A 21,258-nucleotide genomic window follows, 5' to 3' on the forward strand; every position below is an offset into this window, starting at 1 on the left:
GATTAAATCTAGGGTCAACTTGGGAAGAATTGACCTCTTTATTATGCTGAATCTTCTGTTTCAGGGTTCTGACTATTTCCACCAGGATTTTGTAGTTTTCAGTATTGCTTCCCTTTGAGAGGTGGGAGGAGGTAGAGATTGAGAGTAAGCATGACAGAAACTTCTGGGGCATTGGTGGTATTCTATCGTAACCTGGATGGGGTTACGTAAGTACGTTCATTTTGTGGAAATGTATTAACCGATGTTCTTATGATTTGTGCATATTCCTGTATATACTTTACTAGTCAATAAAAAAATCATTAAAACAATTAAAAAATAAATAAATAAATAAAAGACATTGTTTTTAATGGTTGCCTTTTGACTCATTATAAGGATATTGTGTAATGTATTTACAAATTGACCTTTTGCTAGAACTTTAATGATAAGCATCCTTAAATATAAATTTTATGTGTATCTTTAACAATTTCCTAATGATGAATCTCTGGAAATGGAATTATTGGATCAAAACTTATAAACATTTTTAAGGCTATTATATATTGCCAAATTGGCCTCTGAAAAGGTGGACAAAATGTATTTCTACTGTTAGTAGGAATCAGTGTATAAGTGTACCTATTTTAAGACCCTCTAACAGGAGGTATTAAAACAAACCTTTGCTTATCTCTTTACATTGACTAAGAAGGATGTTAAGCATGCTCTCATTTTTAAAAGTAAAGTTTTATGAAAGCCCAATTGTATTATATGTACACAGCAAGTTGTCAAACTGAGGATGGGAATTGTCAGAGTTGAGTGAGGATTGGTGTAAAGGAGGGCATTAGGATTAGTGATCTTATTTTATGTACATCCCCTAAAAAGTTTGCAAGCATAGGAATATTTTACTTTGGTTTTATGGTTTTCTATATTTTTCGTATAAGGGAAAAAGAAATATAAAATGAGAAGACACAAAGTTATCAACAGTAGATTGACGTGTTGAAACATTGACTCTTTATGAGCTTGTACATTATTTGCATTACTTGGCAATTTAAATAAGATTGCCAGTTAAATGTGATGAGTGGAGCATTATAAAAATTTGCCAGTTGCAAGAACAAAAATGATATCTTAATTTTTGTTTTTGGTTATTGAAAAGTTGAAATAGTTTATCAACCATATATATTTTTCTTATGAATTGTCTCTTTCTTAAATCCATTTTTACTTTTTTTTAAAAAAACTGTTCTTACATAATGGTTTGAAATCAGTACCCTGATTTGGGAATTCATATTTCCTGTTTCCTTACTCTGGTTTTCTTTGGCATCTCTTTTTATAGTTTTGTTTGTTTAATAAATACTCAGAGATAGTCCTGTAATCTAGTTGAGGTTGTGCTTGCTTTCAATTCAGACAGTATTGATTTCATTTTGCTATTCTGAGCAAAATTATTTTAAGCTAAAACTAGTCTTAAGGCATTATGTTATTTAAATTGTCCTATTTAAAGGTACCAGGGTACCTTTAAGTTCTACATGCAGTTGGAATTATAATTATGTCATGTAATTATATAGAATTTTGGAGTTGGAAGGAATCTAGAGGTGTTTAAGGCCAAGGACTGTTTCCCCAAGTGATTTAGATTGCTGAAGTGGGAATCCAGAATTTAGTTTGAATAGCACAGTGGTTTTGTTTTGCTTTATTTTATTTTGTTCTTAATTTGAATTTGAATGTCTATAGGCATGTTCTTTCCAATTAGCCACAGTAACCATCTCTTCAGATTTCCTTATACTTAACAGTTTCATACAGTGTTATCTGCCTGGTCCCTGAAGGTACTTGAGTTTTTACCATAATGGCCTCATCCTCTTAGTTTATAAATAGTGAAACCCAGTCTCTCAATTAAGCACTTTCTCAAATGAGCATATTACTAATTATTCCTAATAATAGTAGTAAACACTTATTTTGCACTTACAGCTTATAGTTTGTGTGGATTCGATCTCTTGTTTCTCCTAACTCCATTTGGGATTTAGTATTCACATTGTATTTGCTGATGACACTGAAGCTCAGAGAAGTTAAGTGAATTTCATTAAGTTTGCTCAACTAGTTAAAAGAAACCATAACAGATTAAATAATATTTTATCAATATTGATTTTCTGTTTTGATAATGATTATGTAGGAGAATGTCTTTTTTTTTTTTTCTTTTAGGAAATGTGCTCTAAAGTATTTAGAGGTAAAGGGACATATCTTCAATTTACTCTCAATTGGTTTAGAGAAGTATATATAGAGAGACTAAGAAAGCAAATGTGATAAAATGTTAATATTTGAGTAATTTGGGTAAAAAGTTTATGGAAATTTTAGTACAAATTTTGCAACTTTTCTCTATATCTGAAAGTATTTCAAAATAAAAGTAACAGAGAGAGGGGTTGGGAAGAGAAAGACTTCCCAAACCTAGGTGTTCTGCTAACTAAAAATATTCATGCTGTTTCCTACTTCTGGGAGATGTAGATTTAGCATTTATCTCCCTTTATTAATCTGTTATAAGTATTAAAACAGTTAAAATATTAAGTAATTCTCAGTTAAAATTGTTAAAATACTTAAATATATTAACTAATTTGGTAATTTTTAAAAAATGAGAGCATGATCGAATACTTTCTTTTGCCTAATTCATTGTGTACATATTAACAAGGTAGTTTTTTTTAGCATAATTTTTACATAACTTTTCCCTTTGTGTGTATTCTGCAGCCTAAATCTGTCATTGTTGGATTAATTAAGGAAATGATTGCCAAGTTTCAAGAGGAACTTCCCCTGTATTCTCTATCATCATCTGATGAGGCACGGCAGGTAGACTTGCTAGCCTATATTGCAAAAATCACTGAAGGTTTGTATTTTTGTCAGTTAAGTTGCTTTGAGAGTTATGATTTTATAATTTCTAATATCCTTTATTCTCTGCTACTTGCTTTTTACTCCATCTCCATAAATACACATGTATCTGTTTTGAATCAAAAATTCCTGTACCTCTCTGAGTTGTTCCCATATAGTTCTCATGGATATTGTTTTTTAAAATGTAAAAAGTTACTCTTGTATTGATAGATAAAATCTTGTTTTGTTCAAAATCTCTTGACATATGTTAATGATCACAAGCCTTTTCTATTATTTATGTGGCTTTTTGGCTCATTCATTATATTGAACTAGAAGATCTGTGATTCTGAATGTTTCTCACTGAAGATGCTTGGAATATTTAGTGTTAAACTTTTTTTTTTTGCATTGTAGACCAGAGCAATAAGAGAACCACAGTGTTTTCTAGACTTATGAAAATCTTATTTTTTATTTTTAAATATCATCCCTCAACATCTTTTTGAGTCTTATATGTTTAATATAAGTTTAATATAGTCTTAATGTTTTTTAAACTATTAGAAGATATTTTCTTTTTAAAAGGAAAACCTCTATTTAGTAGATTATTTAACAAGAGACACCAACCTTCAGAACTAAAATTCTATGCTTTTCTTGCATTTATTCATTCATTTGTTTGATGAATATTTTCTGAGTGTCTGCTATGGACAAATGCCATGTTTTCTGTTTGAGTTATTAAAGCCTGATGAATTGTTTAAAAGATGCTGAAAGTATTTTTGATATTATTTTAAAATTCTTATGGTAGTCCACTTTTCTTTCTAGGTGTCTCAGACATAAATTCAAAGAACTGGGCAAACCATGAGAATAAAACAGCCAATAAAATCACTGTGGTTGGAGGTGGAGAATTGGGTATTGCCTGCACATTAGCAATTTCAGCAAAGGTATGGAAGGGAGGTGATTTTAAATATATTTATCATAGTGCTGTACTTTAAGGGAGTGTATGTTGATATACAAGAAATAATGGTGGTTTTTTTTTTTTTCATTTAAAAAATTTTATTGAAGTTTATCATTCATACACGAACAAACAAAAAATAAGTGTATAGTAAAAGTTGTGAACTTACAAAACAAACATGCATAACATCATTCAGGGTTCCCATACATCACTCCACCACCAATACCTTGCATTGTTGTGAAATATTTGTCACAAATTATGAAAGCACTGTCAAAGTATTACTAATTATAATCCATATCTTACATATGGTTTATTTTTCCCTCAACCTTGCCTATAAATAATGTTTTTATTTTGTCATGTAGGTAACCTTATATGCTTTAAAATATATTTAGTAAGTTGATGAAAATATTGCTGAGAGCTCTCCTGAGTGGTGTTGCCTGTAAATTAGTAGTTAGTTATGAAATAGGCTTTGAAACAGTGACTTGAGCAGTCAATTCATTATCCTACCCAGGGGAAACCTCAACTGGACATTCATCTGATTTAGTCACAAATTCTTTTCTGTGTTTTCTGAGTCATGCTGCTTTAATTAAACTCTTATTTAATATAATACTGCTTAAATTTTGCTCCTTTTGAAATTAGCATTTTTTAAAGGATTGACTTTGCTTGTGTGATTACTCCATTTTCTTGTAGGATCATAGTTTCTGGGTTGATATTTTATACCAGTTTGGAATTTGTTTTTCTTTGCCAGGTTTTGTTTTTTTGTTTGTTTGTTTTTAACTAGATATTTTCTATATAAATTGTTTACAGAAAGATTTAAATCCCCTTCTAGAGAGGTTCTGAAGACTTGCCTACCTCCTTCCAGGGCCCAGTATCATGGCAACAGCATGCCTTGTGTCCTTTGAGGGACATAGCTCAGAAAAGAATAGCTGTTCCTTTACATATTTATTAGGTGGCTAGCATTAGTTTTTCTTTTCTTTTAAAATTGGATTGTTTGTCATCTAAATTCTTCCCTTTCCATTTTAATGCTTTTAACTGAAGTAAGGGCAGGTTCTTCTTTAGCAAATAATTAAATTCTTTCCAGGGAGCTAGAAGATTTAAAAAGCTGGCTGCTCAGCTTTCTTTCTGCTAACTTTTGGCATACTATAGGTTCACTTCCTCTATCCTCCCTCTGAATACACTATTCTCTCTTAATTGGAATTTGAGTTGTTTTCAGCTCTTTTGTTAATAAATAAAATGCTTTAAAAAATGCTTTTATAAACATCACTTTACAAATTTGCTTATTTTCTCATCTGAATTATTTTCTTTGAGGTGTCTGTAATCTCAAAACCAGTACACGTGGGTCAGAGGGCACGAATGGTTTTTATGGGACATATTGCTAGATTGCTCTTGAGAAAGGTGGAACTAATTTATGCTGCTAACATGCACGTCGACCTTTGCTTGACATCTCTAACAATACTTTATCAACTGTATTTATCTTTTTAAGTACAGGAAGGCACCTTAACATCCTGTTCCTTTAGCTGTTAGAGGAGTCTTACCATCAATATTTCTTTGCATGTGAATTGTCTGGGCAGAAAATATTTTCCATTTTTCTTTTTAAACATTAATGTTCTAATATAATTGTAAACATTAATATTTTTACAAAATTCAAATAGTGCAACAAAAATAGGAATCATATTAGTAGTAGTAGTGGCATCAGCAGCAGTAACTAACCTTTACTAAGTACTTACTATATACCAGACAATAGTGTAAACATTTGACTCATTTAATTTTCACAACCCTCTTTCTTAGATACTATTGTTATTACTATTTTACTTATGAAGGCACCGTGGTATAGAGAGATTACCCAACTTGCCTGAAGTCACACTGTTAGCAAATGACAGAGCCAGGGTTTAAACCCAGGCAGTCTGTTTACAGAGTCTGTATTCTAGACCCTTGCTTCTCAAAGTGTGGCTTTCAGAAGAGCAGCACCTTGTCTGAAAACAGGTAATAACATTGTCTATTAGAAATACAGTATCCTGGGTCCTACTGCAGACCTACTGAAGCAAAATCTGAATTTTAGAGCTTGGGGAAACGAAACCATTCTGTCATATTACCTACCTCATTATCATCATCATCATTGGTTATTAGGTTGTTTGAAGTCTTTTGGGATAATATATCTTAATATGAATATCCTTATACATATTGTATCATCTTACACATGCACTCGTTAACCTGTAGGATATTTCCTATAAATGACATTGATGGGTTAAAGATGTTGCATTTAAAATTTTTGGTGGAAATTGTCAAATTATTCCCCATTCAATTATACTACTCTATCCTCACAAACATCGTCTATGAGAATACCTGCATTCCCACACTGCTGTTATTAAACTTTGGGATCCTTATGTGCCTGATAGATGAAAATGGTGTCTTATAATTTTTCTTTTTGTACTTCCCTAATTAGTGTAGTTAACAATCTTTTTATATGTTTAAGAGCCATCTGGGTTCCTTTACTGTGAATGGTTTGTCATAGCCCTTGCCCAATATTTTTTCCTTCTAATTTATAGAGCTTTTTGTATATTTGGGAAATTTGCTCTAAGAGATTTTTCCATACAGTGCTTTATTTCTAGAAGTGTTCATTCAGAATAAAGAGTAACATTTCCTGAGATGAACATTTCTATTTAGGTATTGAATTCAATAATTCCAAGTGCCTTCTCTTGGCACTTGAACAAAAAACATATGAACAAATATTTAGCCAGCTCATAAGTGTTAAAATGAGAGATATAATCAGTTGTTCGACTCTAGGGGTGTAAATTCTAAATCTCTGTCTCAGGAAAAGAAAATAAAAAAAACAGAATATACACACAGTATACATATTAGCTTGTCTGATCATAAAATACTTACTGAGGGAAGTGAACTTGGACCAGTGGTTAGAGCATCCGTCTACCACATGCGAGGTCCGCGGTTCAAACCCTGGGCCTCCTTGACCCGTGTGGAGCTGACCCATGCGCAGTGCTGATGCGTGCAAGGAGTGCCCTGCCACGCAGGGGTGTCACCCGCGTAGGGGAGCCCCACGCACAAGGAGTGCGCCCCATAAGGAGAGCCACCCAGTGCGAAAGAAAGTGCAGCCTGCCCAGGAATGGTGCCGCACACACGGAGAGCTGACACAACAAGATGATGCAACAAAAAAGAAACACAGATTCCCGTGCCGCTGACAACAACAGAAGTGGGCAAAGAAGAACATACAGCAAATAGACACAGAGAACAGACAACCAGGGGGTGGGGAGGAAGGGGAGAGAAATAACATAAATAAATTTTTTTAAAAAATTACTGAATGGTCTGCAAAAAAACAAATGTTGATTGCCAGGAGAAAGGAAAGCTAGGAAGCCAGGGGATAGGAGAGGAAGAGAGACCTTTTACTTTATATCCCCTTTTCTATATATATATTGTTTTTTTGAATATTTAAATTTTGAACCATGTGAGGTTTGCCTACTAAAATTTTTTTACTCAAAACTTCATTGTATTAGGTCTCATTGTATTACTAACTACCAGTTAATTTTTATGAAAATTCTTTCCTTTCAGATACTTAAATTAGAAAAATCTAGTGTTCCCTAGCATAGTGACAATAAAAAAATTAATAGCTGTGATTGAGAGAGAGCTACTATATGCCAGCCTTGTGTCATGTAATTAATCCTCACAACCACATGAAATAAGGCTGAGTTCATTGACTTGCCCGGAGTTACACAGCTAATAAGTGGTATAGCTGGTTTTTTTTTTTAACTTTTTTATCTTGAAATAATTTTAAACAGGACAGTTGCAAAAATAGTACAAACCCCATACAGAAAACTCTAGCATATTCCTGTCAGATACCCAGCTCCACCAGCTTTTAACATTTTGCCACATTTGTCCTTCCTTCCCTTCCTTTCCTTTCCTCACCTCCTCCTTTCTCCTTCCTCCCTCTTCTTTTCCCCCGCTCTATCTAATCTTTTTCTAAACATTTGTGAGTAGGTTATGTACAACATGCTCCCTGAACAATTACTACTTCCATGTACGATTCCTAAGAACAAGAACACACTTATGTAACTGCCTTAAATATCAGTTGTCAAATTCAAGAAACTTAATATTGATATGAAGTTTACAGTCTATATTGCAATTTTTCCATATGTCCCAGTAATGTCCTTTTGGACATTTTCTTCTCCATCCAGTTTGAGATCATGTATTGCATTTAGTTGTTATTGTTTCTTTAATATCTCTTTCTGGCTTATTAAAATTGTGGAAACATATATGCAACATGAAATTTCCATCTCAGATACTGCTAAGCATACAGTTCAATGGGATTAATCATACAATGTTGTGCTATGTTCATTACCAGAACTAGCCCATCACAACTAACAGAATCCTTATACCTAATATGCATTAACTCTCCATCCCCCACTCTACCCCTGATAACTTGTACTCTGCACTGTCTTTATGAATTTGCATTTCCATATAATAGCAATTTCGTATAAGTAGAATCATACAGTATCTGTCACTTTTTTTGTCTGACTTATTTCACTCAACATGGTGTCTTCATGATTCATCATGTTGTAGATTGTATCAAAACTACATTCTTGGGAAGCACATGTGGCTTCCGCCTACCACATGGTAGATCCCGGATTTGGTTCCTGATGCCTCCTGGAGCTGGCACGGCAGGCAGGTACAGTGAGCTGACGCAACAAGATGATGCAACAAAAAGAGGCACAAAGAGGAAAGACAATGAGAAATACAACAAACCAGGGAGCTCAGGTGATTGAGCACCTCTCTTCCACATGGGAGGTCCCAAGTTCGGTTCCCAGTGCCTCCTAAAGAGAAGACAAGCAGACAGAAATCACACAGAAATGGACACCAAGAGCAGACAGCAAGCATAAACAAGGGGTGGAGGGGGATAAATAAATAAAATAAATCTTTAAAAAAACAACTACATTCTTGGGGAGCAGATGTAGCTCAATGGTTGAGGGCCTGCCTCCTACATACAAGGTCCTGGGTTCAATCTCCAGTACCTCCTTAAAACCCAAAAAACTACATTATTTTTTTTTAACTTTATTTTGAAATAATTTCAATCTTAGCAAAAATAATACAAACCCCATATAGGAAATTCCACTTCCCCCGACCCCAGATACCCAGAGCAACCAATTGAGGCATTTTGCCGACTTTGCCCTTCCTTCCCTCCTTTCAATCATCCATCTATCTATAATCTATTTTCTGGACATTTGAGAGCAGGTTACATACAATATACATCTTGAAAACAATTTCATGTACATTTCCTACAAACAAGAATATTCACTTATGTAATCACCTTACGTGCAGTTATCAAGTTCAAGCAATTTAACATTGATAGCTGAAATTTTAAAATTCCATTTTTTTCTTATGTCCCATTCATTTTTTTTCTAAAATTTTTTAGAGAAGTTGTGGGGCTGCAGGCAAATCATGCATGTATTGGTATGGAACACTTGTTACAATTGATAGCACTTTTTTGTAATTGTATTTTTTTTTTTTAAGATTTATTTATATTTTATTTATTTATTTATTTCTCTCCCCTTCCGCCCGCCCCCCACCCTGGTTGTCTGTTCTCTGTGTCTGTTTGCTGTGTCTTCTTTGTCCGCTTCTGTTGTCAGTAGCACGGGAATCTGTGTTTCTTTTTGTTGCGTCATCTTGTTGTGTCAGCTCTCCGTGTGTGCGGCACCATTCCTGGGCAGGCTGCACTTTCTTTCGCGCTGGGTGGCTCTCCTTACGGGGTGCACTCCTTGCGTGTGGGGCTCCCCTACACGGGGGACACCCCTGCGTGGCACGGTACTCCTTGGGCACATCAGCACTGCACGTGGGCCAGCTCCACACGGGTCAAGGAGACCCAGGGTTTGAACCGCAGACCTCCCATGTGGTAGACGGACGCCCCAACCACTGGGCCAAGTCCGCCGCCTATACTTTTTTTTTTAACAGTAGTTATCTTTGTTACAATTGATAAAAGTTTATTAAAAGTACTATTGATTAGACACAGCGAAGGCCCTGGTAAGAGAGACGAGTGGTTTGCCTGACAGTTTACAGCTGGGCTTGGGGAGAAAGAGAGCAGCTGAGCCCAGAAGAAAGCCCCAGAAGAGAGACAAGACTGCAGCTGAGATTGGAAGAAGCTGAGACCATGGAGCCTTAGAGAGAAGGAAGAAGACAACCCTCACAGATATCGCCCACCATCTTGCGTCAACACATGGAAACAGACTCTGGGAAAGTATCAGTTCCCTGCCTAACATAATAAATGACATATATGGAAGGAAGGTCCTGTTGTATTTACTGAGCCCCAGAGACCCTGCACATACAGTTCGAGAAATCACTGAAGTTCTGCAGAAAGGAGACGGAAATGCACACAGCAAGAAAGATACAGATCTGCCAGCAAGAGCTCTTAGAATCCATTTCCCCAGCCTTGTTAAGCTACCATGCCCAAGAGGTTGTGCTATATATGTCAGCCTGTGTTGGTCACTGCCATTCTGGGATCTGCCATTGGAGACATTCAGCTTGCCATGAATGCCATCGCCAGTGTGGCAGCAGCAGTACTGCATCCTGGTGGCAAGGATGGAGAACTATTGCAGAACGTCCTGTAGGACTTCTAGTTCTGAAGTGGTTAGTAGAACAAGATGAAAAGAGGAAAGAAAATGGAAAAAAGTTTGCTTTGCAGAAACACAGAGCATATTGGTATGAAGAATCTGAAGTCCTGGGTTCATTCTTTCTAGTCTTCTCCAGAGTTCTGATCAAAAAGTTGCAAATGAAGTCAAAGCTGGTCTGAAAAGCTTCATTCCCACATTGAAAAAAAAACAAAACACCAGCAAAGAAATAGAAACTGTACTTGAAAAGCTGACAGCATAGGTGGAAAACAGTTAAGAACAAGAACGAATCATGTTTCCTGTTCTGTTTTTCCAATGTAGGAAAGAAGAATTAGAAACCACCTTTCTGGCAATTTGGGTGTTTCTGTATATGTGTTTCTTCTTTGTAAAAGAATCTGTTTATAAACTTTTTTTTAAAAGAAACCAGAGTACTATTGTCCACAGTTTACATTAGATATATTTTTCCCATATACTACCCTGTAGTTAACAACATGAATTAGTGTCATACATGTGTTGTAATTCATGAAAGAACATTCTTGTGCTGTTAACTCCAGTCCATTGTCTACAATAGGGTTCACTGTGTTTTGCAGTCTTTTACTTTATCTTTTAATTTTTATTCTAGTAACATAATACTACCTAAAGTTTAACCATATTCAATTATATAATTCAGTGCTGTTAGTTATACTCACAATAATATGCTACCATCACCACTATCCATTTCCAAACCTTTACAGTCAACCTATATTCTGTACAAATTAAGCATTCACTCCCCATTCTTTAACTCCACTTTATCCACTGGTAACATATAATCTGTATTCTAACTCTGTAAGTTACTTATTATATTTAGTTCACATCCATGAGATCATTTGTTCTTTTGTGTCTAGCTTACTTCACTCAGCATAATGACCTTCAGGTTCATCATGTTATCACACTCATCAGGACTTCATCTTTTTTATGGCTAAATAATATTCCCTTGTATGTATATATCACATTTTGTTTATCCATTCTTCTCTTGATGGAAATTTGTGTTGCTTCCATTTTTTGGCAATTGTGAATAATGCTGCATCAGTGTGCAGATATATCTGTTTGAGTCCCTGCTTTCAATTCTTCTGGGTATAGAACTAGTAAAAGGATTGCCAAGTCATATGGTAATATGGTAATTCTATACCTAGCTTCCTGAGGAACTGCCAAACTGCCTTCTGCAAACTGCACCATTTTACATTCCCATCAAAAATGAAAGAGTGTTCCTATTTTTCCCTGTCCTCTCCAGTGGTAGAGAGGATGTAGGTTTCTGTTTTTTTGTTTTGTTTTGTTTTGTTTTAAATAGTAGCCATTCCAGTGGTTGTGAAATTATATCTCATTGTGGTTTTGATTTGCATTTCCCTAATAACTTAGTGATGTTGAGAATCTTTTCATGTGTTTTTTAGTCATTTGTATATCCTCTTTGGGGAAATGTCTATTCAAGTCTTCAGTCCATTTTTTAATTGGGTTGCTTGTCTTCTTATCCTTGATAAAAGGATTTCTTTACATATTCTGCATATTAAACCCTTATTGGATATATGGTTTCCAAATATTTTCTCCTGTGGAGTAGGTTCTCTTCACTTTAGTGACAAAGTATTTTGATGCACAAAATTTTTAAATTTTGATGAGGTCATATTTATCTAGTTTTTCTTCCATTGCTTATGCTTTTAGGAGAAACCATTGCCTCACAAGATCCTGAAGATGCTTCCCTATATTTTCTTCTAGAATTTTTATTGTTCTCTTTGTTATATTTAGGTCTTGATCTATTTTGATTTAATTTTTGTGTAGAGGGCCTCCTTCATTCTTTTGCTTATGGATATCCAGTTCTCCCAGCACCTTTTGTTGAAGAGATTATTATTTTCCCATTGAGAGGACTTGGCAGCCTTGTCAAAAATCAATTGGCCATGGAAGTGGGGATCTTTTTCTGAATTTTCGTTTAGATTCTATTGGTAAAAAAAAAATTTTAATAAAAAAAAGTAGATTCTCTTGGTCAATATATCTATCCTTGTGCCAATACTATGCTGTTTTGACCATTGTAGCTTTGTAATATGCCCCAAAGTCCAGAAGTGTGAGTCCTCTTACTTTGTTCTTCTTTTTCAAAATATTTGGCTATTGGGGCTCCTTACCCTTCCAAATAAATATGAGAATCGATTTTTCCACCTCTACAAAATAGGCTGTTGGAATTTTGACTGGAATTGCATTGAATCTGTAAATCTTATGGGTAGAATTGAAATACTACATATTTAGTCTTCCAATCCATGAGCACAGACTGTCCTTCCATTTATTTAGGTCTTCTTTGATTTCTTTTAGCAATATTTTTTAGTTTTCTGTGTAAAAGTCTTTTTCATCCTTGGTTAAATTTATTCCGTGATATGTGATTCTTTTGGTTGCTTTTGTAAGTGTAATTTTTTCTTGATTTTCTCTTCAGATTGCTCATTACTAGTGTATAGAAACATGATCCCCCCCCCCCCAGGAAGTATACCAGAGATTCAACCAGGGACCTGGTACGTGGGAGGCCAGTGCTCAACCACTTGCACGACACCTGCCTCAACATGACTCATTTTTGTGTGTTGATCTTGTACCCTGGCACTTGCTGAATTCATTTATTAGCTCTCGTAGCTTTGTTGTAGATTTTTTCAGGACTTTCTATATAGGATCATGTTATCCGAAAATAGGGAAAGTTTTAGTTCTTCCTTTCCAGATTGGAGACTTTTTTTTTTTTAATTTAACTTTTATTTATACATAAAGTGTCACTGCCATTTTGTTTGCAGAGAGGAGTCAGGAAAAAGAAAAACAACAATGGCCAGGAAAACATTTTAAAGTAGCTAGTTTATATATTGTTAAGATAGTAGATATAAATGAAAAAAAAGGGAGTATAAGAATTTTTACATTAAATATATAGTGATTACTTCTCAGAAAGTGAGATGTAACTTAATTTTCCATTATGCAATGATTAGAAAATCTCAATACAACTAAACAGCTATGCTGTAGCTCACAAAGTACCATGAAATTGGTAGCAGTTAGTGTACATTTAGGTTTAATATAGAACTACATTTTGTATTTTGTAAAGGCAGCAATTATACTTTGGCTTTTATTCTAGATGCTTAACATGGTTAAGCCACAGTTCAAGCATATTAAGTGAAGATAGTTAATGACAATCATCAGTCTTTTGCAATCCTACACACACAGTATAATGCTTAAATGGAATGAAACCAGTGTTACTTAATTGGCATTTTACACACAAACTCACATAAACTGAACTAGGAAAAAAGGCTACCAATGACAATCATTCTAAATGTATTGTGGCAACACAGTAAAAATACTCACTGTATGAAAGTGACTTTCTCACACAAAGCTAAGAGCCTGTCCAGTCATCTTAATCATAATGGCTTATAGAAAGCATCAAGTTTCCAGTAGATAAAACTGTTCTACAAAAGTCTATATATCTTTTGAAAGTTTCACATTTGTGAAATGAGGATAAGGCTACAACTATCGCGAATTCTTTTTTAACAAGATCAAATCAGGGAAGCGGACTTGGCCCAGTGGTTAGGGTGTCTGTCTACCACATGGGAGGTCCGCAGTTCAAACCCCGGGCCTCCTTGACCCATGTGGAGCTGGCCCATGTGCAGTGCTGATGCGCACGAGGAGTGCCATGCCACGCCGGGGTGTCCCCCGCGTAGGGGAGCCCCACACGCAAGGAGTGCACCCCGTAAGGAGAGCCGCCCAGCATGAAAGAAAGTGCAGCCTGCCCAGGAATGGCGCCGCACACACGGAGAGCTGACACAACAAGATGACGCAACAAAAAAGAAACATAGATTCCCTTGCCACTGACAACAACAGAAGCGGACAAAGAAGAACATACAGCAAATAGACACAGAGAACAGACAACCAGGGGATGGGGGAAAGAGAGAGAAATAAAATAAATAAATCTTTAATTAAAAAAAAAAGATCAGATCAAACAGTAAGATTCCTAGCCATGTGTAAGAGGAAAAATTTCCATGCAGCATATGCTCCTTGGCTCGTGGAAAGTTTCATGTCCATAATACGGAAGTTGCTGAAGAAGTAAACTGGAATAGTTCAGCTTAGTTTCTGTTATGACTTGACCTCTAAATCTCAGGAATGGTATGATCCGTCAGACTTTTCATAATGCTTGGTGCCATCCATTTAATAATATGTTCAAAGATAAAAGCAGGCATGATTGTAGTAGTAACTACAGTCCCAGAGGTTGACAGTGTATCTGCAATTTGAGAGTCCTTCAATCCAATGACATTCTGTCCACTGACTTCACAAATACTGTATTTTGTGAGAAGACCGTTTCTAGCTACAGAGCTATCTTTCATGATGGACATTATTTTTCTATTTTTGAAGATAAAGCCAACATGCCCAGTACTATCCTTATGCATGGTAATGGTCCGTTCAAAGGGCCTGTCATGAATAGTCATAGTAATCTTCTTTCCAAAGGCCTGTTTGAGCACTTTGTGTGCTTTTTCAGAGCTCCAGCCTGCACAGTTTTCACCATTAATCTGGAGTACTTGATCCCCAAATCTCAGACCAACCAAAGAGGCTGGAGAATTAGCTTGGACTAGCTGGACAAATAAACCATTATCTATTGATTTAAGCCTGAGGCCGATTTTTCCATCTTGATCTTTACACAAGATAACTTCACGAATCCCTTGCTTAATTTCTGTTCTTCGAATTCCAACATCATTACCAGTTACAGGAGCCACCATATAGTTAACACTGGAAGGTCTTACTACCAACCCCTATGCTGGTTCTCCAGGGACAATGGCCATATTTGCACATATTTCTTCTTCATTTAGATTCAGGCCTATGTATTGTGAGAGCTCTGGATACAGTTTAGGATAGAGACTTCCATCTTGAGAGAGGGGAGCAGAAGCTTCTGAAAAAACTGCTGGGTTGGCAGGGTTTGCAGAAAAGGCAGCTTGAGCCTTAATTACTTTGTCTACTTTCAGGTCTTCAAGAAATGGATACAAAGACATTTTTGCAGGAATTTTCTAGGCCGCAAGACCACTGATCGCCACCTTCTCCTCCTCCTGGCACAGACTTCGAAAGCCTGAGGGCAGGAAAGCCATGCATGCTTGGGTAGCTGCCACTGGGTGCATCCCAGCTTGGAGACTTTTATTTCTTTTTCTTGCTGAATTGCTTTGGCTAGAACTTCCAGTACATTGTTGAACAAAACATCCTTGTTTCGTTCTAGATCTTAGAGGGAAAGCTTTGAGTCTTACATCATTGAGTATGATGTTAGTTGTGAATTTTTCATTTTTGCCCTTTGTCATGTTGAGGAAGTTTCCTTTTATTCCTACTTTACTAAGTGTTTTTTATCAAGAAAAGATGCTGGATTTTGCCAAATGACTTTTCTGTGTTAATTGAGATGATCATTTGTGTTTTTTTCCCCTTCATTTTGTTAATGTGCTGTATTACATTAATTGATTTTCTTACTTTGAACAACCCTTGCATATTTGGGATAAAACTCAATTGATCATGTTATATAATTCTTTTAGTGTGCTATTGGATTCAATTTGCAAGTATTTTGTTGGAAATTTTTGCATCTGTGTTCGTAAAGGTAGTTGGTCTGTAATTTTCTTTTCTTGTAGTATCTTTATTTAACTCTGGTATTAAGGTGATGTTCTCATGGAATGAGTTAAATAGTATTCCCTCCTTTTCAGTCTTTTGGAAGAGTTTGGGCAAGATTGGTATGAATTATTCTTGGAATAATAGGTAGAATTCACCTGTGAAGCCATCTGGTCCTGGCTCTTCTTTGTTGGAAAGTTTTTGATGACTGATTCAATGGCTTTACCTGCAGTTGTTGCGGTGTTCTCTTCTAAGGTCAGTGTAGGTTGTATGTGTGTTTCTAGAAATTAGTCCATTTCATCCAAGTTATCTAATTTGTTGGCATACTGTTATTCATAGTGTCCTCTTATGATCCTTTTTATTTCTGCAGGGTCAGTATTAATGTCCCCCCTCTCATTTCTGATTTTGTTTGTTAATTTTATTGATCTTTTCAAAGGACCAACTTCTGTTCATTCTATATTTTTATTCTCAATTTCATTTATTTCTGTGCTTATCTTTGCTAATTTTTTCCTTTTACTTGCTTTGGGATTTAGTTTGCTATTCTTTAGTTCTTCCATGTGTGTAGTTCAGTCTTTTGATTTTATCTCTTTTTTCTTTTTTAATATAGCGTTTAGGGCTATACATTTCCTTCTCAACACTGCCTTCATTGCATCCCATAAGTTTTGGTATGTTGTGTTCTCATTTTCATTCATCTCAAGATTTTAACTGATTTCCCTTGCAGATTCTTTTCTTCTTTGACCCACTGATTGTTTAAGAGTAAGTTATTGAACTTCCATGTATTTGTGGGTTTTCCAGTTCTCTGCCTGTTATTAATTTCCAGCTTAATTACATAACGATCAGAGAAGATATTTTGTATACTTTGTCTTTTTAAATTTGAGATTTGTTTTGTATCTCAACATGTGGTCTGTCCTGGAGAATGATCCATATGCACTTGAGAAGAATTTGGGTACACTGTTCTGTATATGTTTGTTAGGTGTAGTTCATTTATCATATTATTCAAGATCTGTTTCCTTATTGATCCTCTGTCTAGATGTTCTATTTATTGATGAGAGTGGTGTATTGAAGTCTCCAACTATTATTGTGGAGACATCTGCTTCTCCCTTCAGTTTTGCCAGTGTTTACCTCATGTATTTTGAGGCATCATTGTTAGGTGCATTTTGTTTCTTCTTGGTGTATTGGCCCTTTTATTAATATATAGTGACTTTCTTTGTGTCTTATAACAGTTTTGACTTAAAGTCTACCTTTTCATATATTAATATAGCTACTCTAGTTATTTTTGGTTACTATTTACATGGAATATGTTTTTCTAACCTTTCACTTACAACTTATTGTGACCTTGGGTCAAAAGTGAGTCTCTTGTAAACAGCATATAGTTGGATTATGGTGTGTTTTTTTTTTTATTATCCATTTTGCCAATCTGTGTATTTAATTAAGGAGTTTAATCCATTGATATACAATGTTATTACTGTAAAGGGACTATTTATGTCAGCATTTTTATACTTTGGTTTTTATATGTCCTATCTTTTTTCTTTCTTTTTTCCTTTGTTTTCCTTTATTGTAGCCTCCTTTTCTGTATAGTTGGTCTTTTGTGATATACTTGACTGATCCCTTAATCAGTTTTTGTATATTTTAAAATAGTTTCTTTGTGGTTACTCTGGGGCTTTTATTATACAACTTACATCTATTACCTACTAATTTTTAAAGATACCAACTTAGCTTCAATAACAAAGATTTTCTGCTCCCATATTCCTTTTTCTTCTCTTTATATATTTTTTTGTCCCACTTTACCACTTTATAGTTTGTATGTCCATTATCAGGAAATATACCTTTTTCTTGTTCAATTGTATTCTCACTCTTACAGGAATTAAAGAATAGTTATATATTGAGGATACAGTACTATTGGGTTTTGACATTTACTCCTTTAGTTACACTTATTGATAATCTTCATGCTGCTCCAAGTAACTCTCTACTGTATTTTCCTTTCAATCTGTAGAACTCCCATTAGTAATTCTTGTAGGGCAGGTCATCTGATGAAGAGGTCTCTCAGTTTCTATTTATCTGTGAATATTTAAACTCCCTCGTTTTTCTTTTTTTTTTTTCCTTTTTTTAAGATTTATTTTTTATTTATTTCTCTTCTCTTACCCCCCCCCCCCCCCAGTTGTCTGCTCTCGGTGTCCATTTGCTGTGTGTTCTTCTGTGACTGCTTCTATCGTTATCAGCAGCACTGGGAATCTGTGTTTCTTTTTGTTGCATCATCTTGTTACGTCAGCCCTTCATGTATGCAGCACCATTCTTGGGCAGGCTGTACTTTCTTTCGCACTGGGCGGCTCTCCTTATGGGGTGCACTCCTTGTGCGTGGGGCTCCCCTACCCGGGGACACTCCTGCGTGGCACGGCACTCCTTGCACACATCAACACTGAGCATGGGCCAGCTCCACATGGGTAAAGGAGGCCCTTAAGTTACTCTTACTAATAATCATTATTTTTATACCCTTGTCCAAGTTTCTCATCCTTGTCTTCTCCTTTCACGCTATGGCAGTCCCTGTAGTATCTCTTGTAAATCTAGTCTTTTGATAGCATACTCTCTCAGTTTTTCTTTGTGAAGATTTTGAACTCACCCTCATTTTTGAAGGACAGTTTTGGCAGATAAAGAATTCTTGGTTGGCAGTTTTTTTCTTTCAGTACCTTAAATATATCATACCACTACTCGCCTCCATGGTTTCTGATGAGAGATCAGTACTTAGTCTTATTGAATTTCTCTTGTATGTCATGCATTGCTTTTCTTTTGCTGCTTTCAGAATCTTCTCTTTATCTCTGGTATTTGTGATTCTGAATAGTAGGTGTCTTGGGGTATGTTTATTCAGATTTATGCTGTTTGGGGTGCATTATCCTTCTTGGATATTAATAAAGTCTTTCGTATGAGTTGGGAAGTTTTTGGTTATTATTTTCTCAAATATCCTTTCTGCCCCTTTTCCTATTCTCTTCCCCTTCTGGGATACCAATAACATGTATTTTTGCACTTTTCATGTTGTCATTCTGTTTCCTGAGACCCTGTTCCACTTTTTCCATTCTTTTATCTTTCTGTTTTCCTTTCTTTTAATGTTCAGATGTTCTGTCCTTGATTTCACTAATTCTGGTAGGACCAGGTACTTACTAATGGAGAACAGGTCCACTTCCAGGAGACTGGGACAAGAGATACCTGAAAGTGGTTTTACTCCTTGCAGTTTCCTGGCCGTCCAGCACATAGCACTGGCTGGCAAATCTTTCCATAGAGGTGACTGTTTCAACCTCCACTTGTGATTGTGGGCTGGCAAGAGTCAAGATTCAAAGGGGGTGGACTTGGCCCAGTGGTTAGGGCATACGTCTACCATATGGGAGGTCCGTGGTTCAAACCCTGGGCCTCCTTGACCCGTGTGGAGCTGGCCCATGCGCAGTGCTGATGCGCGCAAGGAGTGCCGTGCCATGCAGGGGTGTCCCCCGTGTAGGGGAGCCCCACACACAAGGAGTGTGCCCCATAAGGAGAGCCGCCCAGCGTGAAAGAAAGTGCAGCTTGCCCAGGAATGGTGCTGTAGACACGGAGAGCTGACCCAACAAGATGACGCAACAAAAAGAAACACAGATTCCTGTGCCGCTGACCACAACAGAAGCAGACAAAGAAGACATAGCAAACAGACACAGAGAACAGACAACCAGGGTGGGAGGGGGAGGGGGGAGGAGAAATAAATAAATCTTTAAAAAAAAAAAGATTCAAAGGGGACTTTGTTGGCCAAATTCACTGGAGAGAAACCACTCTTCACCCTCTGCCACATCCTCCCTTCTCCCAAGGAGGAAGGTATCTTTTCCCCTCTCAGTTGGCTGTTGTATACCTTGAGGTTAGGGTATAGTTGCTGTTCCTGGTCACAGGATAATTCACAGTTTTTGTTTTGGCTTCATCTCTCTGATCCTTTCCCTCCTGGGGGGTGCACAGCACTCTTCTGGTATACAGAGCCGCATAGCACATCCCTTGGACAGCTTATTGCCCTTCCTCCATTGTTTTTGTGAAAGTTGAGCATTGCCTACCTATTCTGATGCCATCTTGCCCAAAGTCCCTCATTTTCAAAAAATATGTTTTATTGAAACATATTAATAAACCATACTGTTCATCTAAAGTGTACAGTCAGTAGCATTTGTTATAATCAAAGAGTTGTGCATTCATCACTTTAGTAATATTATTTTCATTACTCCAAAAAAAAAAGAAAACATCAAAAAACGAATACACACAAATAAACGAACACACCCAAAAATGCCTACCCCTTATTAGTCATCTCGCAAGCTCTTGATCTTTCCCCTGCCTTACTCTATCTCTGTAATTTATTTGTAGTTATATTTTGCATAGACAGAGGCAAACAATATATAGTACTTTTGTCTAGTTTCTTTCACTTACCATGCTTCCTCTTTTTCTTTTCTTTTTTTTACAATTGATGGAAGATTATTGATGTATTGCCATACATTAATGTCCATAGTTGGTTTTGGTTATATTTTTGCCCAAATATCACCCTGGTATTAACCTCTTGTAACATTGTTCTGTTTCAGAGAAAAACATATTTATGCAGAATTAACCATATTGTATTCTTTTTTCACAAAAATGTATGCTATGCTATATAGTCCCATGTTCCATTTTTTAGCTTTCCTTTTAGTGATGTACACATCCTTAGACTTTCCCTTTCAACCATTATCATACCCATGTGTTGGCGCTACTAATTACAAAGCCTATGATGTGCTTTCATGATTTGTATTCATTTCCAAACATTTCCAAACAACCTTTTAACAACATAGATTAAATCTCAGCTTTCCATTCTCTAGCCACGTTCTATTCTCTGGTGACTTACATTCTTGCTATTAACTCCATGAGTTTGCTCATTATATTTAGTTCATAATAAAATCATACAATATTTATCCTTTTGTGCTTGGCTTGCTACACTCAACATAATGTTGTCCAGGTTCATCCATGTTGTTATATACTTCACAACTTCATTTCTTCTTACAGCTGAATAATATTCCATCATGTGTATATAACACAGTTTGCTTATCCATTTGTCAGCTGGTAGACACCTGGATTGTATCCAACTTTTGGCAATTATGAATAGTGCTGCTATGGGACAACAGTGTGCAGTTGTCTGCTCATACCTGCTCTCAGTTCTTCTGGGTGTATACCTATTAGTGGTCTTGCTGGGTCACATGGCAGATCTATATCTAACTTCCATAGGAACCACCAAATAGACTTCCACAGCAGCTGTGCCTTCCT

At 36.1% G+C, this 21,258-nt stretch overlaps 1 protein-coding gene and 1 pseudogene across 3 annotated transcripts in view; one reads left to right on the forward strand and one right to left on the reverse strand.

Moving 5' to 3' along the window:
• Window positions 1-21,258, forward strand: part of UEVLD (UEV and lactate/malate dehyrogenase domains) — a 118,717-nt gene that overhangs the window by 43,458 nt on the left and 54,001 nt on the right. For all 3 annotated transcript variants that reach the window (XM_004484256.4, XM_004484257.4, XM_004484259.4), the window contains 2 exons: window positions 2,695-2,830; window positions 3,625-3,743. In XM_004484256.4, the coding sequence (XP_004484313.2) occupies window positions 2,695-2,830; window positions 3,625-3,743 (255 nt within the window). The remainder of the gene's footprint in view (window positions 1-2,694; window positions 2,831-3,624; window positions 3,744-21,258) is intronic.
• On the reverse strand, window positions 14,407-15,393 carry LOC101430161 (syntenin-1 pseudogene; annotated as a pseudogene).

The sequence above is a fragment of the Dasypus novemcinctus genome, chromosome 10 (genome assembly GCF_030445035.2).
Source record: "Dasypus novemcinctus isolate mDasNov1 chromosome 10, mDasNov1.1.hap2, whole genome shotgun sequence".
Classification (NCBI taxonomy): domain Eukaryota; kingdom Metazoa; phylum Chordata; class Mammalia; order Cingulata; family Dasypodidae; genus Dasypus; species Dasypus novemcinctus.